A 22,817-nucleotide genomic window follows, 5' to 3' on the forward strand; every position below is an offset into this window, starting at 1 on the left:
TTACCTGGTTGTTGGTAGTTTCTGTTGTACTGATCTCTAGCAAAATTTCTGTGATTTTGATCCCTAAAGTTTTCTCTATGTTGTTGATTATTTCCGCGAAAATGTTGTTCTTGTTTTGGATGAAAATTATGGTCCTTCTTTTGAAAATTGTTATATCCCCTTGAATTTTGACTGACACCATGATAATTGTTTTGTTCCCTTTTTTGAAAGTTATCATTTCTCCAATTTTGACCATTACCTTTCTGAGTAAACCCACTGTGTGTTCTTGTTGTTACCCTATCCAACTTTTCAATATAATTGAGAAACTGCTCTACATTACTATCAGGACAATGAACTAAACTCAACTGCATTGCTGATGGCAATCTTCTCTTTAAGGTATCAATTTTGATCAAGTCATCCCAAGGTTTTGTTAAATGAATAAGTTTTAGAAGTCCACCTTTGCAAAATTGTTTCATGTTCCCATGTGATTGTCTATAGTTTCTCCCATTCAAAAATTCACTTTTGATTCTAGTTTGTTTAAGATCATCCCAAAAATTTTCCAGAAATTTTCATTCAAATTCTGAAAAGGTCATCCCCACAGTTACAATCTGGTTTGCCCAAGTCAAAGCTTCCCCTTCCAAGAATATTTCACAAATTTAGTTTTCATATCATCTGGTGAGCGAGGTAAAAAACAATCCTTACAATACTGTATAAACTCAACGGGATGTAAGGGTCCATCTACCGAAAAGTGCTTGACTGGAATATCAGATACAAGATTGCATGTGTTGACATTGTGATTTTTGCTTTGAAATTCATTGTCAAAACTTTCAATTTTTTCGATAAGTTCTTTGACAGATTTTTTGTTTTCTAAATCATTACACTCTACTTTTTTTCTAGAGTAACCAAACGATTGTCAGTTTCTTGTTGTACATTTTTACTAAAACTTTTGTGTTCTCATCCAGATTTTTAATTTCCCCTTTTATCTCATTAAAATCAATTAAATTTCTTTCCCTATTTGCCAGTAACTCATTTTTTACAGTATTAATTTCATCGCTCAATTTAGCATCAATTTCATTTACTTTTGTTCCCACAGATTCAATTTTTTCCTCAACACTACCAACTCTGTTCGAAAGATCACCCACTTGGGTATTGACTGCTTGGACTTGCAACAAAATATTATCAATTTTTTCATCCCAGTAAGTCTTATTGTCGTCAACTGATCGTTTAATTTCTTTCGTGAAATTTACAAGAAAACTCTTTAAATCAAATCGATCGGTTCTTTCTGTTTCATTTGACCTGTCCTGATTTTGGAAGTCTATTAAATTACTACTTTCTACTTTAGGCACAATACTCTCGAAAATCTCATAAGTCATTGTGAAGAAAAAAATATTTTTACACAGCAATACAAAACAAGATAAAAAGATTGTTTTAACAAAATACGAGGGTTTCGTGACTTATCTGGAACACTCTTCTACTGTTGCAAATCCACGTTTTCCATCCATGTGATTGTTGACCAAAATTCTTGAAATTACTTCTTCTGTCAAAAATTATATTTTTTGCCGGAACATTTCTTCTCCAAAACTTTTACTTCTCGATGAACACAAATACTGTAACACACATTCTGAAAAAACTGGTATTAACACACAAAAATTTTCTTCCTCGTAGAACTGTTGAAGATCTCGTGAACACGATATCCCGGCTACAGTCCCCAGTTGAAATATGGTATCCCAGCTGAGCCCCCAGCTGAAATATGCTCACTATTTTTTATTTACTTAAATTTGAAATATTTCGTGACAGTACCTTTTCTGTGAAATGTTTACAAGGCGATATTTGTCTTGGCTTCAGTTGTCTAGTGGAAGTATGATTCCACAGTGCAGTTTCGTCAGCTGCAGAAATGACCTGGTTCAATGCGTTTGCCTCATTTTTGGTGCTTCATATACCATTTCTTCGAATGTGGTTTCTTCTTAAAGTTTATATAAAAAAAAGTAGTAACATAATTCATTTTTTCCTGTTCACTAGCAAATTATTTATGACGGCGACCTGCACATTGTTCTACCGTCAACACACACCAAGAGTTCACTGCCGACTGACTACAGTCAAAGACGACTCAAGCGTCAAAGACATTTTACACAACACACAAGCTTCCACTTGTAATCAGTCTCTTTGATATTCATCGTCACATTTACTAATAGTAATCAATATGCTGTCATTCTCAAAAATTTAAGTCAATTAGCATATAATAACGCAAATTACAATAAAAAAATTCTGACAAAAATATAAGGAAACATTTACAATTTGGTATCGACAAATCCTGTAGAAAATAACATATCTCCCAGATCAATTACAAGACGTAGTATTTTATCTGGTTAAAACTCGACATACAGACAAACGCTGACAGTTTCACAGATTTCCGCACTCCGGTTACCACGTAGTCATGGCTTATTTAGTTTCAAAATAGAAAAAAGGTATTTCAAAGAAAATGTCGCTCGAAATATCGTAGCACTTTTACACCCTCGTTATGGGGACGTGGAAACTCTACCTGAGGAAAACAACGCAGACGTCATCGACAATTTTAACGTAAAAGTATTTGTCATTAAAAGGGAATTACCTTCCAGGTCAATGAGTTACATATGCACATGGGCGGGATGCTTTCAACTGAAACGGAAAACGGTCTCGGAAACGGATTTAAGAGTGGTTGTGCCCTCAAAACGTTTACAACACTATTCTTCTAAGACTTCCAAAGCCACAATGAATTCTTCAAACCTCGCATTTTCTTTAAAGGCAGTGAGCTTAATAACTGGACTGTTTTTTTTTTCAGAACGTGTCCCTTCTATAGCGCGATTCTCTTTTTAAATGCGTCCCCATTAGATCTGAAGGAAATTGCCTTGTCACCTTGCCATGTCTTACTGTGGGCAGTATGCAGTCAAGTCCACTTAAAATGCGAAGTTTGAGATCATTTCCGGGTGTTGTAATTTTCGTTCCTGCGCACCTTTTTCCTTCATAAATTCAACAATAGCGAGTTTTAAATCTAAAACTTGCCCATTGGCTTAACAAACATACTTCGCAGTAATATATAATCTCCATACTCATCGTTCAGTTCCAAGGAAAAATGGTGCAACTGACAGTGGAATGATGCCTGCGACTTCAGAAATTTTGCCGTTCAGACCACCAACATCTTCAAGCGCTGCTTTCCTGCAAATTTAGCACGAAATGCTTCTTGATGTACAGAACAATGAAACACGTCTGACGATCGCTGAAATTTGTTGCTCCTTCAGTGTCAATTAAAATCTTTAAATAGTTTCTGCGTGGTTTCATGATGTCATGTCATAGCAAATTTGCAGTACCCATCGATTATGCGACTACATAATAGATTTTGTAATTTCTCATCCCTCCTTTCTGTCTTTCACATTCATTTTAAGAGCGACACTCGACCTGTGAACGTCCATTATACCACGAACAAGGGTAAACAGCACTGACACCATTATTCTGCCTAAATGAAGAGAAATGTGCCGACCGAAAAACGCCACCCCCCAATACTAAATTGAATGTCGCACTGTACCGAGTACTTCCGGGAAGTACCGAGCACAGCCGAGAAAGGCCGAGCCGTGGCCCGCAAGCGGCCGGCGCACTCGGCCTTCATAAAGTTTGGCACGCCGTGTCCTGATTTAGCACGAAATAACGACTTAGTAACTTATCCAGTGGTCATATCTCCTGTAGATCATCTGCAGCATAAAAAATTTGCCTCCAACGTATCTGAGCTCTGGTGCAGGTATCTGAGGAAAGAAGCATTGGGGATTTTGTCGGCATTTGTAGAGAACCTCTGACGAAATTCCAATTCCAATAGCTGTAACGTGAGCGCAGCCAGGTCTTTGAGCAATGCAGTCCCGATGAAATTTAGTCAGCCGAAGGACAGACTAGTTTGCGCTATCTTGAAACTAGGGAAATCTGGCTTTGATACGGTTACCTGACAGAAGAGCCCCACCTCTTAAATTTGGGGTATGGCTTGGGGTGGACAACTCTGCTCCAGTAAAATACTACAATTTCAAACGAACGGCAAGCCGTTGTCAAATAAACGACGTTCCTGCTGTAGCCAACTTCTTCTTTTTCTTCATCTTCTTCCTTCGTGTTTGTCCCGCATGTTTGCAGTGTCTGCTATCGCCATTTTATCAGATCTTGTGCCCATCGGGCTGAAGGCTTAAGATCTTGAGATCTTTGTGCAGGGTGTCAAGCCATCGCTGCCTAGGTCGTTCTAATGGCCATTTACCATTTACTCTCAAACTAAAAGCAGTTTCTGCCACTTTTGGTGCACCTGTTCAAAGAACATGTTCACACCATCGTACGTAGATTTCCGTCATGATGTACACAATTGATGCCACTCCATATAACTTTTGAACTTCATCATTTGTAACATGATTGTGGAGTGTTGATCCAAATGCCCAGCTGAGTATCTTTGCGGTATTCTTTCGCCTTGATCCTATTTAGAATCTTCCTGTCACAGAATACTGCAGTCACAGAACGCCGTTTGAGCCACCTCATGCTCAGACAGTTAGATATTTCTGTGCTGAAATTTCCATCAGCAGCAGTTTTCAAGCCAAGGTACTTAAAAGTCCTTCTTGTTGAGAGGTCAACACCATTGATTCTGATGGTACCCGATTTAGATCTGTGGTGAGGTACTGCGTATTCTTTATGTTGAATCGTTGGCCTACTTCCGCTGGGACTTGACATTGCAGTCCAGTCTTATCTTCAAAGACCAATAATAAATCATCAGCATACAGCAACACCCAGAATGCGAAACTTCCTGGCAAATAAAAACTATGTGGGGGACCGAAACTCGAACTCGAGACCTCTGCATTTCATGTGCAAGTGCTCTACAGCGCACACTCCGCTGCGGAGTGAAAATTTCATTCTGGACCCAGAATGCGGTTTTCTACTGATCTTTCATGACTGTGAGGAAGAGGAGAGGCGAGAGAGAAGAACCCCGATATACTCCTACAGCAACAGGAAATACACTACAGAACCAGGAAACTCATCCGATAGTCCTGCTGAATGTAACAACTATTGCCCAATACGTCTTCTGTCACACATGATGAAGGTCCTTGAACGCATCATAGATAAAAGGACTCGATAAATTCTTGATCTCGTCACCAAGCAATGGGGATTTGTGAAGGGCTGTGGGACGACACATGCTATTCAGACTACTCGCTTGCTTGTTGGAAAACACCGTAAGAAGTCAAGGCACCTACACCTTTCCTTCCTTGACCTCGAAAAGTCCTTTGTCCAGGCGCCACACTAATTGATTTAGCTTTTACTGCGAGAGCATGGAGTAGCTGAAGAACTATAAGGGGCGATAAAAAAGTTTCCGTTCAAAGGCAGTATAGTCCAAAATCGGTATGCCAATCAAGCTAATTGTTGAATCAATCATCCCATCGACACCGTGTTCTGCTGCGTGAAGAAGTCTGTTGCTGCCTGCTGCACAGGAACCGTCCGTCCTTCAAGACTTTTTTAAGGGACCGAAGGAGTCACAGTTGCATGGGGAGAGATCAAGACTGTAGGGCGGCTACTCGAGTGTGCCCCACTTGACTTGGCGTAACTTCTGCGTTACCTTATTTGCGATATGGGGACGTGCCTATCATGAAGCAGCAGCACTCCTTGGCGCACCATTCCAAAACGGCGGTTTTCGTCAGACATACTGCCCACACACATTCTTCATTCTCCGATGGAAGCCTACCGATGTCTGTCCCTCGGCTCTGGCTCTGAGCGCTGTGGGACTTAACATCTGAAGTCATCAGTCCCCTAGAACTCAGAACTGTTTGAACCTAACTGACCTAAGGACATCACACACATCCATGCCCGAGGAAGATTCGAACCTGGTCGCGCGGTTCCGGACTGAAGCGCCTAGAACCGCTCGGCCACCGCGGCCGGCTGTCCCTCGACAGCCAAGGAAACAATAACAGCACACTGATGCTGTTTGCACACATTTAGTAATACGTCTCCATAGTTCACGATTCCGAGTTTGCTTTACGCAGGTCGGAAAGGCACGAATACCACCCTAATCCCTTGCCTCCATGTCGGTGCTTATTTACCCGCATCGGAGTCGCGCTACGTTGCATATATGCTGCAGCAATGCCCGCAAACGGAAACTTGTTGATCGCCCCTTACAGTAAGACGGGTCAGACTCCTCCCGCGGTTGCCAACATTACTCATATTTAATCCAATGGATACCAACTTATTTACCCACATTTGATAAAACCTGTGACGTAAATGAGGAAAAACGTAGGAAGAGGAATAACTGTTTATATACCTTCATGATACCTTCACCTTCATAAAATTGCAAGTAAATATATTTTAAGTACTGAGTAGAATGTGCGTGGGCTGGTGTTACAGATCCACGCACGACGACGTGGCCTCTGGTGGGCAGTCCGTGGCCAATAATGATAGTGGTGGGCCTCTATCTCTACTTCGTCAACAGTCTGGGCCCGCGTCTTATGGAGAATGTCCAGCCCTTCCGCATCGAGCGTATCATGATAGTATACAATCTTTTCCAGATAGCGGTAAATCTTTACATATTTTACATGGTAAGTACCACTTGTTCGTATTTACAGTTTAGTGATAAATTTATGTACAGAAACGTCTATAACATGGCTCATAAAGTTGCTTTACCTAAAACGGATTTAAAATTTTGAATATTATGACGCATATCACTGAAACTGTCGTTAACTCTGCGCACAGTTTCACTAATATGTATTATGGATTAGAAACCACGCGGCAGTTATAAGAGTCAAATGTTCAAATGTGCGTGAATTCCTAAGGGACCAAACTGCTGAGGTCATCGGTCCCTAGACTTACACACTACTTAAAGTAACTTATGCTAAGAACAACACACACACACACACACACCCATGTCCAAGGGAGGACTCGAACCTGCGGCGGGAGGTGCCGTACAATCCGTGAAATGGTGCCTGAAACCGCACAGCCTCTCCGCGCGGCTATAAGAGACGAAGTGAAAAGGAAGCAGTGGTTGAGATAGGAATGAGAAAGGGTTGTGGCATATACTAGATGTTATTGAATCTGTACATTGATCAAGCAGTAAAAGAAAACAAAGAAAAATTTGGAAAGAGATTTAAAGTTGAGCGGAAAAAATAGAAACTTGGAGGTTTGTCGACGACACTGTAATTCTGTCGGAGACAGCAAAGGACTTGGAAAAGCAGTTGAACGGAATGGTCTGGATTTAAGATTTTATTAACTAAACGAAACACTTTTTTAGACTTGATTCACAAATTTTGTTATTACCGTACGACCTAGGTTTCAGGTTATAAGCCCATTCTCCAGTACACCATTGACCCTAAATATGGAAACCAAGCAAAGATAAACAATATATCGTCATGATCAGCAACTAGCAGCATAAAAGATATGTAATTTCTTAACTGGTTTCAAGCATTAAGTGCCCTTTTTCAGAAGGCTGTAACCATCGCATTATTGGCGAGAGTCAACAATAAGATGGGTGCAGCATATGGTTATATAGTTCATAGTGTGTGTGTGTGTGTGTGTGTGCGTGTCCAGGAATGGTATAAAGAACCCAAATAAAAGTTGTAACGTTGCCTTAAAAGGGTCAATAACTGAATAGCGTTTGCTTACCCAACAGTAAGTGTGGGGATACACACGCCTGTTTCTTAATTTCTGATATTTTTAACTGAGTGGGCTTTGCAGCCTTTCCCTATATGTGTACGGCTTCTACGCACATCTGTTATGTATTTGCGGCTTTCGTTGAAACAATGTTCCCCAAAGGATGAATCTGGCCTCTTTAATCTCCAGCTTCTATGATTTTCTCTCAGCCTAATAGAGACTGACGTATCAGTCTCTCCAACGTAGCAGGAAATTGGACATTCATGGTAAGTTCCTATGGGACCAATCTGCTGAGGTCATCAGTTCCTAGGCCTCCACACCACTCAATCTAGCTTACACTAAGGACAACACACACACCCATGCACGAGGGAGGACTCGAACCACCGAAGAGGGGGGAGGGGGCGGGGAGACTGAAGGCCACAACAACAACAATATTTACGAACGCATAGGCCTGTTATGTGAAATTACACAATACTGCGTCAAAATGGAAAGAAAAATATTCTTAATTGTGCGTCGTTTGCAAAGGTTTTACTTCTTCCACAACTTGTTTCGACAGGCGGATGACATACTTTACATTGGCGTCTTTAGTGGACGTTTGATATATTTTTTTCACTTTAGTTAACAGTTGCAGACCACGTAACCTAGTCAAGAATGGATGAAACTGTCGTTAACAACGCAAAATTAGCTACATATCCCAGTCTGATTTATTGCTCAACATGATCTGTCCGTTGTTGCAGATAATACCTAATTGCTCTCGCTTTTCTACACTTTTCTCGCTTGGAATATTCTAGCGATCGACTCAACAAAAAAGGCTTCTCAAAGGAATTCATTACGGCAGGGTGAGCCTCTCGTGCAATATATGTGGCAGGACAGTTATATCATTAGCTGTCCCATTTTTAACATTATAAAACGGGAAAACCATTAAATAATATGAAGATTACAAATAATGCAGTTGTATTAAAAGCAGGTATCATGCTGCGATTCATTGATGGAATCCTAAGGAAACGTATTTCTTCCACGAAGAAAGTGGCTTACAAACTACTCGTTCAACCGATTCTTGCATATTTCTCGTCATTCCGGGACCATTATTGGGTTAGGAGGTGTTGTGTATGCGCGATCCTTGATGTAATACCACAAAAGAAAGCTGAAGGCATGACTTGGGTAGAGCACAGGGGGTCATACTACGGGATCATCACGATCCGCTCACCTCCGTCTTCCAACATGATAGGGGACCATCACACTGGAGTTCTAAAGTGCGGGCTGTTCTAAGTGACACATATCCTGAGAGGTGGATGGGTTATTATGGTTCCATCGCATGGTCATCGCGCTTTCCCGATGTAACTCCATTCGTCTTCCTTTTTGTTGGGTCACGCCAAGAATCTTGTGTATACAGCGCAAGACAATAACACTGCTACCGTTCGTGCACGAATCAATGAAGCAATCAGAACTTCTGATGCAACAATGCTGACCCGTACATACGCAGAACTCGAATGTCACCCTGATGTTCTACGTGCGACGAGTGTGTACACCTTGAGATTCTTGCATACCAGAAAAAATAGAATAAAAACTTTGAAACCTGCTAAACAATTATAACATATGCGACTCTCTTTCTCTAACAGTTCCCAAGTTGGTGTTTTTTGAAATAATAGAGGGACACTGTGGATATTCTGTTCTTCAGATTTCACTGATATTTTCGTTCCATGAAATACTTCCATCGCGGATGTTTGTTGGCTGAAAACGCAACAGTTGTGATTTTCCGTGTGTGGAACTTTGTTTAGACTGCAAAGTCAAATAAAAACCCTAGTGTGCTCTTTTGTATTCAGAGTCCGAATCACTGACCACAATTCACATACAGTGATTTCTTATTTTCGCAATAATTTCAGGTCTCTGTTACTTGAAAAGGAAAGAAAAACATTATTTGAAGATTCTTCATATTATTTTTTATTAAAATCAGACTATTTTCAAAATATTGAATGAAAAATCCAGGCAAAAGTGTGTGAACCAGTCATAGAATTTTATTTCGCATAGATATACTGATAATTTACTTTCCAAAAATTCATCGCAGCGCTGACAGCAGTGTTATATCAATATTTATCATACAACCAAGATAAAAATATAAGTATTGCACTGCTGCCATTGAAGTCTACACTGTCGACTTGTTGGAAAGTAAGCCATACTTTGGAATAATGTCCATTTGATTTGAATGTAATTTCATTTATTATTAAATTAGTATTAATATAAGATGGAGTAACAAGAAAGATTTTATCATTTTCAGAGCCTTTACCTACATCTACATGGATACTCTGCAAATTAATTATAAGTAAGAGTTAAAATATAATTAATCCAAGGAATTACACAACACCTAGTTTTTTAATATATACACAATGCTTAATATTATTATTCTCTATGTATTCTATAATTTCCTGTAATGATTTGTCCTTAGTTCACTCTAAAATAAATTACTAAATAGTGTCAAATACCTGCCCAGATAGCCGAGCGCGTGAAGCGCCCGATTTCTCGACTCTGGAAGCTACATCGGTCCCAAATAGAATTAGCCCTGTGGATTAACGACGGGAGCTGGTGTGCCGGCAACCCTGCATACCATTTTTAGGTAGATTCCTACATCCAAATAGGTAAATACCGATCTAGTACACGGTCCAGGTGATCCCGACTGCGCACAGACCCAAAATTTTATCTGCTCTTGAAGTGGTTAATTGCACTCGCGGTCTCTTTTCGAAATAGGTCAACTGCGCGTGGTGGTACATTTTTGAGTCAACTCAACTGCGCGCAGAGAAAGCACAAGTTACGTTGGCAGTACATCATGATCCTTCCCATTTTCAGACTCTAAGGATCATCTGTGACTGCCAAGGTAGACCTGTCATAGGTATGGTTAAAATGCGTTATACAATACTCATATCCGTAATGAGGCATTTATAAAGACGTCTAAAAACACACAGAAACTCTTTCCATTCCATATGATAGTAATAAGCAACGTGTTTTAAATCATTCAAATGGGCCATAGTTCTATTTTTGTATTTTAAAATTTATTTCTGTATATACTGCACGTTTTTCACGTTTATTGTTAGATCGGTGAGTCCTATCTTTATCATACATTTCAATGTAGGTTGTAGTTTGAACGATAGCGTCAATAAAATGATAAACATGTGGATGTGCGTTCTGAAAATTAAGGCGAAAAGGCATGTGAAATACCTCACAAGCACTTGTTGTTGTTGCCGGCCGAAGTGGCCGAGCGGTTCTAGGCGCTTCAGTCTGGAACCGCGCGACCACTACGGTCGCAGGTTCGAATCCTGCCTCGGGCATGGATGTGTGTGATGTCCTTAGGTTAGTTAGGTTTAAGTAGTTCTAAGTTCTAGGTGACTGATGTCCTCAGAAGCTAAGTCCCATAGTGCTCAGAGCCATTTGAACCATTTTTATTAAGGGCAGTGTGAAATCAAGTCCACTTTTTTGTGAGGTTTGCAATCCATTCCGTATGCTCTGATTGTCTTTCCTGTACTCATTTTTCCTCTATAAATTCCACAATAGCGGGTTTTAAATCGAAAAATCTTTCCACGTATGTCACTTGACTCCACGTTTTAAAACTAGAACTTCAGTTATTTACACCCTGTAGGCGGATACAGGTTGATTCTGTGATGATGTTACAGACTTTCAGGGACGATGGAGAAGGATGAATGTATCAATGTGAGGTCACGTATCCTGGTCCAGAAACGAATGAGCCCAAAATTGTAAGCGAAAATCATTCTGATACCTCTGACAGTGGAATACATTTACAGTTACTGTTGTTGCTAAGACTGAAGGGAAGGCAACTTTCAGATGTGCTACTGTGGACCAAAACGAGAGAAAAAGTCTAGTAAACATGTTCTCTAAACTACATACATTAAGAGCTATGGGCACTTGGTCAACATATGAGATGTGGTTAACAGTAGAGAGGTATGCATTTTATAGCCAATGCTCACTAAACATTTTTTCTCATTTTTCTCCATAATACCACCTCTGGAAGTTTCCAACCCTACAATCTTAGCAACATCCAGTGTCAGAGGTATTGCGGCGACGCGATTCTTTCCGTCCCTTTACGACGTACCTGCACCTACCTGTGAACATTGTCTCAGCAGATCATTAGTAGGAAAGTCGAGTGAAACCTACTGTACTTCGACGTGAACCAGGCTGCAATTGAAGTCACTAATCTACGTTTCGAGAGAAAGTTTTCACACAAATGAAAGGTTGGAAATTTTGTCCTCAATTAATATATTCTGAAACTTAGGTGAACAAGTATCACTGCCAAGCCCGTGCTAGTCTTAACACAGTCACTCACAATCCCTTTCACTCACGTTAGCAAGTTTATGGTGTTGCATTTCCCGAAAACGTAATAGCTACAAAAATACTGATTGTTTTTGATTGAGAATGCTCTCCAAATATTAAGTCTGTCGGTACCTAATGCAGTCACAGTTTTTAGCCACCGACCTGCTCAATACGCCACGCGGAATATATGTCTTTTCTCGTCACAAAATTCACTTAAAAATTCCAAATTTTCTACACGTCATTTTACCACACTTTTGATGTATGAAACACTGGTAGATCCGGCAACTTATCATTTCCATCGGAACTACTATTACACACGTCCGAACTGTTTCATGGCGCCGGCCACTGTGGCCGAGCGGTTCTAGGCGCTCAGTCTGGAACCGCGCGGCTGCTACAGCCGCAGGTTCGAATCCTGCCTCGGGCATGGATGTGTGTGATGTCCTTAGGTTAGCTAGGTTTAAGTAGTTCTAAGTTCTAGGGGACTGATGACCACAGATGTTAAGACCCATAGCGCTCAGAGCCATTTGAACCTTTTGTTTCATGGCTAGGCTTCGACTCTTCTCTAGAATACTCTGTCTTTTCTACCAGCAGAGAAAGGCGCGCGAAGAATATTGCTTTACCATTGGTCAGTTTACTCAACAGCCAATAGCAAAACAACATTCTCCCGCGTCAATCCGCGCTTTTCATCAATAACCAATCGCAAAATAGTAAACCTAACGATTGCACTTTTTACCGACGTAATTATCTAATATGCTGAACTTTTGCTTACGCATAAAGTTATTTACTATTGTTATTTATACCTGAATTAACTTTCCCTTTACCATAAGCTTACTTTACAAATCTATTCTACAAAAATCCCCTTTGTCCATATCCATACTTCTTCGAAATGTTCCCACACTAAATCCTACTACATAACTCGTTAAACAATTATCTTCATATTAACCTTAAACCACACTCACGCATCATTCATATTGCTAAAACACATTTATAACATGTATGAAACACTGCTAGATCCGGCAACTTATCATTTCCATCGAAACTACTATTACACACCTCCGAACTGTTTCATTGCGCCGGCCACGGTGGCCGAGCGGTTCTAGGCGCTCAGTCCGGAACCGCGCGACTGCTACAGCCGCAGGTTCGAATCCTGCCTCGGGCATCACGGAATCACACTGTATACATGTCCGACAGAACAGATACCCACTCAGATACACACATTTCTGTAAGAGCGCGGCGGCTTCTTGACGTTTGTTTCAGTGCGGATGCACTAATCTCGTCCGAATTCCTACGAGAATCAATAATTTACTAGTAAGGGTTAATGGACGGGAACGCTGAATCTCAGCGTGCGACAAGTTGGAAACTTGAGTCGGTTACGAACCGTGTCCAGATTGGTAAAGAGGTTAAGGCAACCGCTTCTGAAAAGCGGTAAATCCGGGTTCGAGTCCCGTCCGGCACAAATGTTCGACTTTCGCCATTGCATTATCACAGTGCCCTTGGCGGCTAGAAGTCACGAATTCCCCTTCCTCTCCTCCCCCTCCCATCCCTTCCCTTTCTGTCCCCATTCTCGATTTCATATACATGTAGTCTAAGGATACTATTTGTTATTTGAACATGGATGACTCCATATCCTGCAGCTGAAGTGCAATGTGTTTTGGAAAGGATGTGTGTACTACTAGACGAAACCTTTTCTTTGAGAACAAGTATATAACCGTTTAATTTGTGAAGTTATTTCTTAAACAAAAACTTGTATATTATTGGGATGGGGAGAGGGGGACACGGAGAAAGACGTGATACACCGCCCTCTAAAGGACCAAACACTGGATCCGCGCCTGGTTGGAAAACGTAGTGTTCGAAGAGGAAGACATCATTCACGAAGGAATGACAGTCAGAATCAACGCTGATATAGTTCAGGTTTGTCTTCTGTGAGACGCCCCAGACGGCCGAGGCAAATGCACCCAGTATCATTATACTGCATGGTCAGCTGCATCAAACCAGTCTCAGGACTGAAGACCACAACAACAACAACATCATTATACTATCGCCACTACGTGAGCATTTTCAACGCATCTGTCAAACAGGCTTGACTGGTTCCTAGAAGACGATCTACATGATACGGTTATCGACATGGTGTAACGGAAATCGATATTAATGAAAGAAGGTAGCTCCTTTCCACTGTCACATTGTCCATTCTCTATGTGCGGCTGTTCATAGTGTCAGTACTGATACTGTTGTAAAACGCCTAAACAGTTGACCGCTTACGATTAAAAATACTATCAGGTTTCCTCTGAAGGAAGGTAACGTCACTGTAATTGCAAGACAATTTACTATGACTTCAAGAGTAATTCCAAGTTGTGTACTCATTGCAAATCCTCCTTATAAGTGTGTAAAAGTTAGATAATATATATAAAAATAAATCTAACTGAATAGTGTCAGATTACGTCGTTACAAATAAGGTTATAAAACCTGCTACATCGATTACATGTTTAGGACAATGTATGAAATACAACGAACAAGAGTAATCAGTAACATTGGACGACGAATTGAAGATATGGACGGGAATGTGGTAACACCGACAACCCAATGCATTACCACGTCTAATATGGTGTAGGGAAACTGTTGGCAATTAAAACAGCTTCCAATCGTCTCGGAATGGATGAATCTAGATCCTGCGTTCTTTTCAATGGAATCATACCATTCTTCCTGCAAAATAATGGCAAGTTCAGATAACGATGACAAAGGTGGGTAGCGATCACACACCCTTCTCTCCAAAGTAGATCACAAGGACTCAAAAATATTGAGGCCTGGTCACTGCGGTGGCCAGTGGAGATGCGATAACTCATTTTCGTGCACACAAAACCAATCTTGGACGATGCGACCAGTATGAACAGGGGCCCTACCGTCTTGGATCACACCATCACCAATGGGGAACAAACATTGTATCACCGGATGTATCTGGTCCGCCAAAATGGTCACGTAATCCTTCACAGAGTAACCGTCAGGCCCATTTAATACCACAATATGGCGGCCCTACCCCTCACTGAAAGCCCGCCATATTGCGCTCTTGGGACGTAAACTCGGCCAGAACTTGGAACAGTGTGTATCAAGAAGCATCGAACCAAGTGACTTTCTTCCAGTACTATTTTACCGCTCCGGCACCACGTTTCCCTGTTACGAGGAACTCCATCACTGATATGTGCTTTTGGAATTCCAGCTCGTCTTGGAATTTCCTTCGCGTTGATTTAGTGCTGACAGAGTTCACGAGCGCGCCATTCAGTTCTGCAATGATTCTGGCAGCTGTCGTCCTGTTATTTTTCGTCACAGTCCTCTTCAATGACCATCTGTGACGATCACTCAACGCACACTTTCTTCTGCGTTGTGGTAGCGGTTAATGTTTTCCAGCTTTGCCCATATGCGGTATAAATCTTCGATAAGATGCCTCTTGAAACACCGAACACTTTGGCCACCTCGGATACGGAAGGACTCAAGATGCGAGCACCAACGATTTACCCACGTTCGAATACAATGAGCTCCGACATAATGGACTCAAACTAATCCGAACTCTGTTCCGACCACCACTGACACCTGTACTGACTAAGTACATTGCTCAAGTGTCATTCGTGGTTAAATACAACACAGCAACCTGTAGGCGCGGCTGGCAGCTGCATTTATATTCAAGCACGCATTTCTCGCTCTGCTTCCATATTTCAGCCCAAACCATGCAGTTTTATAGGATGAGTACTGATAAAATGTAGGTTAAGTGTCAAGGTTAAGTTCCCGCTCACAGGAAAGTTCGCTCATTAATTGCATTTATGTTTGTCCCGTAGATGATAAAAATGTCATATTTTATATAAATGTTGACTTTGTTTCTAAATAAACATTTTTCGCCCATTCATATTAGGCATTATGAGTGGTTTTCATTTTTCTATTATTTTCATGTTTCCACTTATTTTCTGAAGCCATCTAGTACTCCATTCGTAGTAGGTATTGTGGTGTCACCGCCAGACACCACACTTGCTAGGTGGTAGCCTTTAAATCGGTCGCGGTCCGTTAGTATACGTCGGAACCACGTGTCGCCACTGTCAGTGATTGCAGACCGAGCGCCGCCAAACGGCAAGTCTAGAGAGACTTTCTAGCACTCGCCTAGTTGTACAGCCGACTTTGCTAGCCATGGTTCACTGACAAATTACGCTCTCTTTTGCCGAGACGATAGTTAGCATAGCCTTCAGCTACGTCATTTGCTACGACCTAGCAAGCCGCCATTATCATTTGCTATTTATCTTGTGATGCATGTACCGTCAGACCGATGTTCTTCAATTATGGATTAAAGTTAAGTATTCCAGAAGCTACGTACCTTTTTTGCTAGTCCCTATTCCTTTAACTGTTGCCCGCATCTCGTGGTCGTGCGGTAGCGTTCTCGCTTCCCACGCCCGGGGTCCCGGGTTCGATTCCCGGCGGGGTCAGAGATTTTCTCTGCCTCGTGATGGCTGGGTGTTGTGTGATGTCCTTAGGTTAGTTAGGTTTAAGTAGTTCTAAGTTCTAGGGGACTGATGACCATAGATGTTAAGTCCCATAGTGCTCAAAGCCTTTAACTGTTCCAGACCTCACGCCAGACTGCGTGAGCTTAAACGCGTGCCTTTCGGCTTCCTCTCCTAGTGGCTTGGCTGTCTTGCCAAGTCACAACAGGTATCATCAGTGGTTTTCATTTCGCTATCCTTTTATTGTATCCATTGGCTCTTTCGTATGTACTTGATGCCTACGAAAACCACGGATGATGCTCTGTATAAATGGGTGAAACATGTTTCGTTAGAAACAAAGATTCAGTGGCAAAAAACGAATTTTCCTCATCTGCACAATAAACATAACTGACGTAACAACTGAGGAAGACTGACTACAGTTATTAACAGTATTACTTATTACATATAAGAGCAGCAGTCTCTGAAGTCTTTATAAAGTCGATATGGTCGAAAACGTTGGAAAAAATTCAGTGACGCGTTGTTGATATCGTAGCAGGTCTGTACAAAGTAAACGATCACGAGTTTCACAGGAGACTTGAGTAGAAATCATTGGACGAAAGATGGTCTTCTTCTCACAAAACATAGTTGGGTGAATTTAGAGGTACACTACGAAACTGTTGCACCGTTACTATCGAGTGTCTAGTGATGGATTCATGAATGTAATGTAGCAGAGATTCGAGTATGTACGAGTACATCCGGTCTACAATTTTCCCCTCGATACACACGCAAATGGAATAGGACAGAGACTGCACTAATGTTGATGCGGTGTGTCTTCCGCCATGCGTGAAACACTAACTTTTGAAGTACACTTTTGAAGTACGCTATCTGATCAAAAGTATCCAGACACGTATTAGCGGACATTGATACACACACTGTGTCGACCCTTCACCTTTATAGCGGCTAGAAGTCTGCTAGGGACACTTTCAATGAGATGTCCCAATGTCTGTGGAGGAGTGGTAGCCCATTTTTTCTCAAGAGCAGAAATCAGAGAAGGTAGTGATGTTGGATACTGGCGTGTGGAGCGAAGTTGACGTTCTGACTCACCCCAAAGTTGTTCCGTTGGGGTCATAGCGGGACCCTGGGCGGGCCAGTCAATGTCAGGAATGTTATTGTCCACTAACCATTGCCTCACAGATGCTGATTTGTAACAGTGTGCATTGTCATTCTGACACAAACAGTCATCCTCTCCGAAACTTCCTCTGTACTGTACAAACCACATGCTGCGATGAAAAGTTTTCATACCCTTCTGCGTTTAGCGTTTTTTTCAGCGCAATCGAGGGACCACACCCTAACCACGACAAACACCACATACCGTAACACCAGATCTTCAGTACTTCACTGTTGGCACTACACATGATGACAGGTAACGTTCTCCAGGCATTCAGTAAACCCAAATCCTACCATCGGGCAGCTACAGCGTATAGCGTGAGTCGTCACTCCAAATCACTCGTTTCCAGTCATCCACTGTCCAGTGTAGCAGCTCTTTACACCACCTCAAGTTTCGCTTAGTACTGACTACAGAAGGTGTGGCTTATCAGGAGCTGGTCGACCATTACACTCCATTATTTTTATCTTTTTAACTCTCTAAGCGCAGTCATTGTGAAAAGTGGACTACAGGTAGCACATTGGAACTAATGAGTGATATCCTCCGCTGATTTTATGGGATTTTTCACAGCTGCCCTCAAATGGTCGATGGTTCTTCTCTCTCCGTACATGAGATCTGTTTGGTCTTAATTTAGCTATGGTTCTTCCTTACTGTTTCCAATGGCAGTCATATCACCAACAGTCGACTTGGGAAACTTTAGAAGGGTTGAAATGTGCCTAATGAATCTGTTATTCACAAGGGAAGTCTTTCGGCTCGAACAGGAATTCGATGTTCCAAATACATTTAGAAGCTTCAAGTACCACTGTGATTAGGATGGTGAAAGTATTTTATTGTGTTACTCTTATGCTGCGCACTATAAGACTTTAAAAATGTGCATGAGGTTCCCTCAACAACCTGCATAAAACAGTATGCGGAATCACAACAGGCACTCTGGTCGAAAGCGGTATCTGAACAATCCTCAGAATCATATTCAGCTGCGAAGTCCAGTGCCGCTAGAATCTCGTTCTTCAATTCATCAACATATGTCGGAGTACTGTACCCAGCCGTTTGCCAGGAATATTGAAGCATAGGCTGATACGCTGGAGCAGCCAGCTGGTTATGAATAGCAGAATGCATTCTCACTGTGAAAATTCTGTTTTCCACTTTGGTGCTCTTCCTGTACATCTCTGTCTGTCAAGAAAGCAGTGATGTGTCAACAGCTCATTCTGTATTCTTTCTCGAGACGTTCTATGAAAGCATCAGAACCTTTAAACTTTGTGTGTCACATTTCTCTTGGTTTTTGCATTGGTCAACATTTCAGCAGCAGTAATATATTTGCCTTCATTCCTTCCTATGTCAAATTGCGATAGAATGTATTGTTTTAGCTCCAGTTATTTGATTGACTTGTTTCTTCGAAATGGAGATTCATTACTTCATCCTCCACGAAATCAAATATTACCTCGACGTTCAATGTGCTTTTCATAGATGGATGTCTCTTCAATGACGAGCTGTATGTCGCACCTTTACGTGGAAAAACCATGTTTCGTTGGAGGACGCCTTCTTAACTTTGATGCCACAGTATTTAAAACGTTTCAAACATTAATGGTTTCGTTCATTTTCGCTGTATATGTGCAACAGTACTGACGCACGTACTGGTCAACGTTCGAAGTCACTCAGCCCTCCTGATACATTCATTCTATTGTTACTTCTATTCAACTGACATCACATTACTCCCCGCCTTCCTTTATACTGGCGGACCAGTGTCGCCGAAAGTCTTGCTGTTTGCTAACGGTTTTTGCATCATTACTTCAGTTTCAGCAGGAACGATTTTTGTGCCGAACTGCTTTTTCGTTTGCTATACTATTGGAAATCATTATATTTTTAAATTTTCATTGCACAGTATTTCAACCACATGATTTTCCCTTTCACTCGACATCTCTTCTTAACATTTGGATCTATCTCACGTGATCTAAGCGTGTTCATTCCCACGCTACAGAGGTGTCCATGACATCTGGGTTGGTCAGCGTACACATCATCATCTAGAATGAATATCTACTATTTCCCAGGGTTAGATTCCCGACGGGGTCAGGAATTTTCTCTGCCTCGTGATGACTGGGTGTTGTGTGATGTCCTTAGGTTAGTTAGGTTTAAGTAGTTCTAAGTTCTAGGGGACTGATGACCATAGATGTTAAGTCCCATAGTGCTCAGAGCCATTTTTTTCTACTATTTCCTCTTGGTAGAGAAAACATTTTAAAATATTGCAAAGAAATATAACACAAACACATAGCAGATACGTTGTGTTAATCCACTCTAATAATTTAATTTTTCGGTGAGTAAAACAACTGAAGCAGTTCCTATAGTAGAGCCTTCCAGGTACGCCATCACAAAAAAAGTTACTTGGAATATCATTTAAGAGTATTACTTGACATTATAGTATGACACATAATATTTACATGTATTGGTACCATAGAAGTTTTAGTTACTTTAGTAAAGAATTGTCTTCTATTTCAGTGCACGCAGCTTGGATGGGTCAACAAGTACAGTTGGCTGTGTGAGCCAGTGGACTATTCAGACGATCCTGACTCACTTAAGGTAACTATAGAATTTCACCAAATATTCGAGAGTTGGATTCTGGCTCGCTGAGGAACGAGTCTTTCTGTTTAACAATGACTGGTAGTAGCAACAGTATTGCTCGAGAATGAATCTGTACAAAATTTTTGTTGTTCTGCAAACGTTACAATTTCGTACCAACAACATTAAAAATTCAGATAAAATATACTCCAAGGGAATTTGAAATTATATGCTTTAAAAGTATACCCAGTATGTTTTGACCTATACACAATATTAAGATCTAAATGTAAGGCTTATGCAAAGAACCACTAGTCATCTTTCCTCTGTACTATGAGTATCAAGTTGTCGCTGGCATTAATGGCTATTAGTAGACAAAGGGCTGTGTGTCTATCACTGCAGCACAAAAAACGTCAAATATCTCTTACTCTACACCTCCCATTCTCGTTGTTAACGGTTTCCGTACCCACTCTTCCTCTACATAGTCACGTGGCATCAAAAGCTGAAACAACATTACATTCATAGTACGCTGCAGCCAGAACTACCACCTCCAATATTCTACACATGAAATGTGAAATTAATACGCTGTTACATTCGTTCCAAAAATGGAAGGCTAAATGTTTAATAGTACCTCAACTCCATTTTGTAAACAGAACGATGTCTTTTTCTGGAGATGATGCATCATAATTCGTTAATATTTGAAAATGTCATGATTATCGCCTTGAGCTGTGATAAAATCTTTATTTAAATATGTGTAAACAAAGAACGATCTCGAAACTGATAGTACAGGTTGGTGGAGTAATCGATATGTCTTGTAAATTTACTTTAGTTTTCACGGAAAAAAATAGTGGTATAAGATTATGGGAAATAGCCAGCTGAAAGATATTTCTAGTTCAATCCACGATTGGGGAAATGTTTGTTCAAACAGACTATAGAGAATCATGCGCTTTTTTACGGGCTTCTTTCATCCTGTTACAATTCTTTTTTTTACTCTTCAAAAATCCCGTAACTGCCGTCGGCTGTTGGGCTTCGAAAGTAGATGCTTTCTGTTTTATTGTTTAGACCTTCATTGCTTCTTCTGTTTAACCATTTCATTTCCTTTTGTTTAAACTGAGTTCCTGTTTGAGAGAGGTATAAAGCAACTAATTTCTCTTCTGTCGTATTTTCGAAAGTAATGTCTTTGTCTTATCCTCTCCTATAAAAGAAAACACTAGTGCAGAACTGCGACGACTGCTGGAGCTCCGTTACGTGAATCAATTCCAAGTTGTCAGTGATTTGTTTAGTGGAGCTGCCTACTTGAATGCAGTAGCCTTTTTCCTCTGATAATAATACTAAACAATTGTACTCTAAGATATCTCAGACAAAATGTTATTCCCTAAATGTATCAGGATTACATGACTGCATCGCTAATTGCTTTGATTGGGCTACCTAGCCCAACTAGGTACGTGTCTTGACACATTCAAATTTATACACGTTTATTGAAGACTAATTTTGTATTAAGAGTTTAAATGATGCCTATTTTGTGTAAGTACCCTGCGCAATTTATTTGTGTAGTGATATCAGACGTGCCTTAAATTCTTCTAAGAATAACTGATATGCTGTCCTGGCCTGTGGAGATAGTGATATATTCCATGTAGATGTACCAGTTATGCGGCAAAATACATTACGTAATACGTGTTTGCTGAAAACTTCGTCATAACACAGCGTCACCTACTGTTTTAGCCAATTGAGCTCTTCACACCACAAATGTAGAAAAACGTCTGTTACAGGTGGCGTCCATTACCTGGCTGTACTTTATCGTCAAGGTGACCGACCTTCTTGACACAGTGAGTGAAAATTTTGTACACTATTTTTCTAAACTAATGAAAAAATCACTGACCAAAGCATCCACTAGTCTGACTTTAATGTTGTAGTTTTTTAGCTTCCACGATAAATTCTGAAAGTGATTGCAACCTGTTCTTACTAGATACAATGAGGGCAGCTATATTTACAAAGCGCGCCTACCGTAGCTCGAAAACCACTGGTTTAGTTTATTGTTGAATCTTAGCGTCAAACATGATCTGAATTATTGTTTTCTTACACATGTTCACACCTTATCCACCATATATGGGGAAACAGAATCTTTCCATGTAAATAAAATCGATGTAAAACATAATGAACTTATCTAGGTTGTTATGCCTTTGTCATACAGGTTTTCTTCGTACTTCGTAAGAAGAACAGCCAAATAACGTTCCTTCATGTGTATCATCATGCGGCCATGGTCTTTGGGACGTGGATAGCTGCCAAGTATTTGCCAGGTAAGTCTTTGCCTCTGGTCAATGAAACTCACTTTCCACTAGAAGACTGCTTGCTACAGTGAATTGCTCCGACGTTAGGTAGCGTACGTAGGACACCATTTATAACTGATGGCTCAAATAAGTTCTCTGTTTTACCCGTTTCGATCACGAAATTCAGAATTTTGTGATGCCGAAGAATAAGCAGAAGACTCGTGCTCGGAATGTGAGTATTATTGACAGTCATATCTTGTAAAATAAGTGTTAAACAGAACATGGGCAAATAACAATATAAGGACTATGATGCCCAAATAATCTAATTTAAAAAATATTAGATCATGGACCACGGTACCATGAGGTAACACATCTAATACACACATAGACATGTTAGTCAGCTGAAGGACAGTCCTGATGCAGTGGGTAAAGAACTCCATTAGTACTTTGAAGGAACGGGCTTCA

At 40.8% G+C, this 22,817-nt stretch overlaps 1 protein-coding gene across 1 annotated transcript in view; it reads left to right on the forward strand.

Moving 5' to 3' along the window:
• Nucleotides 1–22,817, forward strand: part of LOC124555576 (elongation of very long chain fatty acids protein 7-like) — a 127,213-nt gene that overhangs the window by 65,395 nt on the left and 39,001 nt on the right. Inside the window, exons 4-7 of the mRNA XM_047129538.1 lie at nt 6,364–6,554; nt 20,029–20,109; nt 21,855–21,911; nt 22,277–22,382. Of these exons, the coding sequence (XP_046985494.1) occupies nt 6,364–6,554; nt 20,029–20,109; nt 21,855–21,911; nt 22,277–22,382 (435 nt within the window). The remainder of the gene's footprint in view (nt 1–6,363; nt 6,555–20,028; nt 20,110–21,854; nt 21,912–22,276; nt 22,383–22,817) is intronic.

Source organism: Schistocerca americana, chromosome X, assembly GCF_021461395.2.
Source record: "Schistocerca americana isolate TAMUIC-IGC-003095 chromosome X, iqSchAmer2.1, whole genome shotgun sequence".
Lineage (NCBI taxonomy): Eukaryota > Metazoa > Arthropoda > Insecta > Orthoptera > Acrididae > Schistocerca > Schistocerca americana.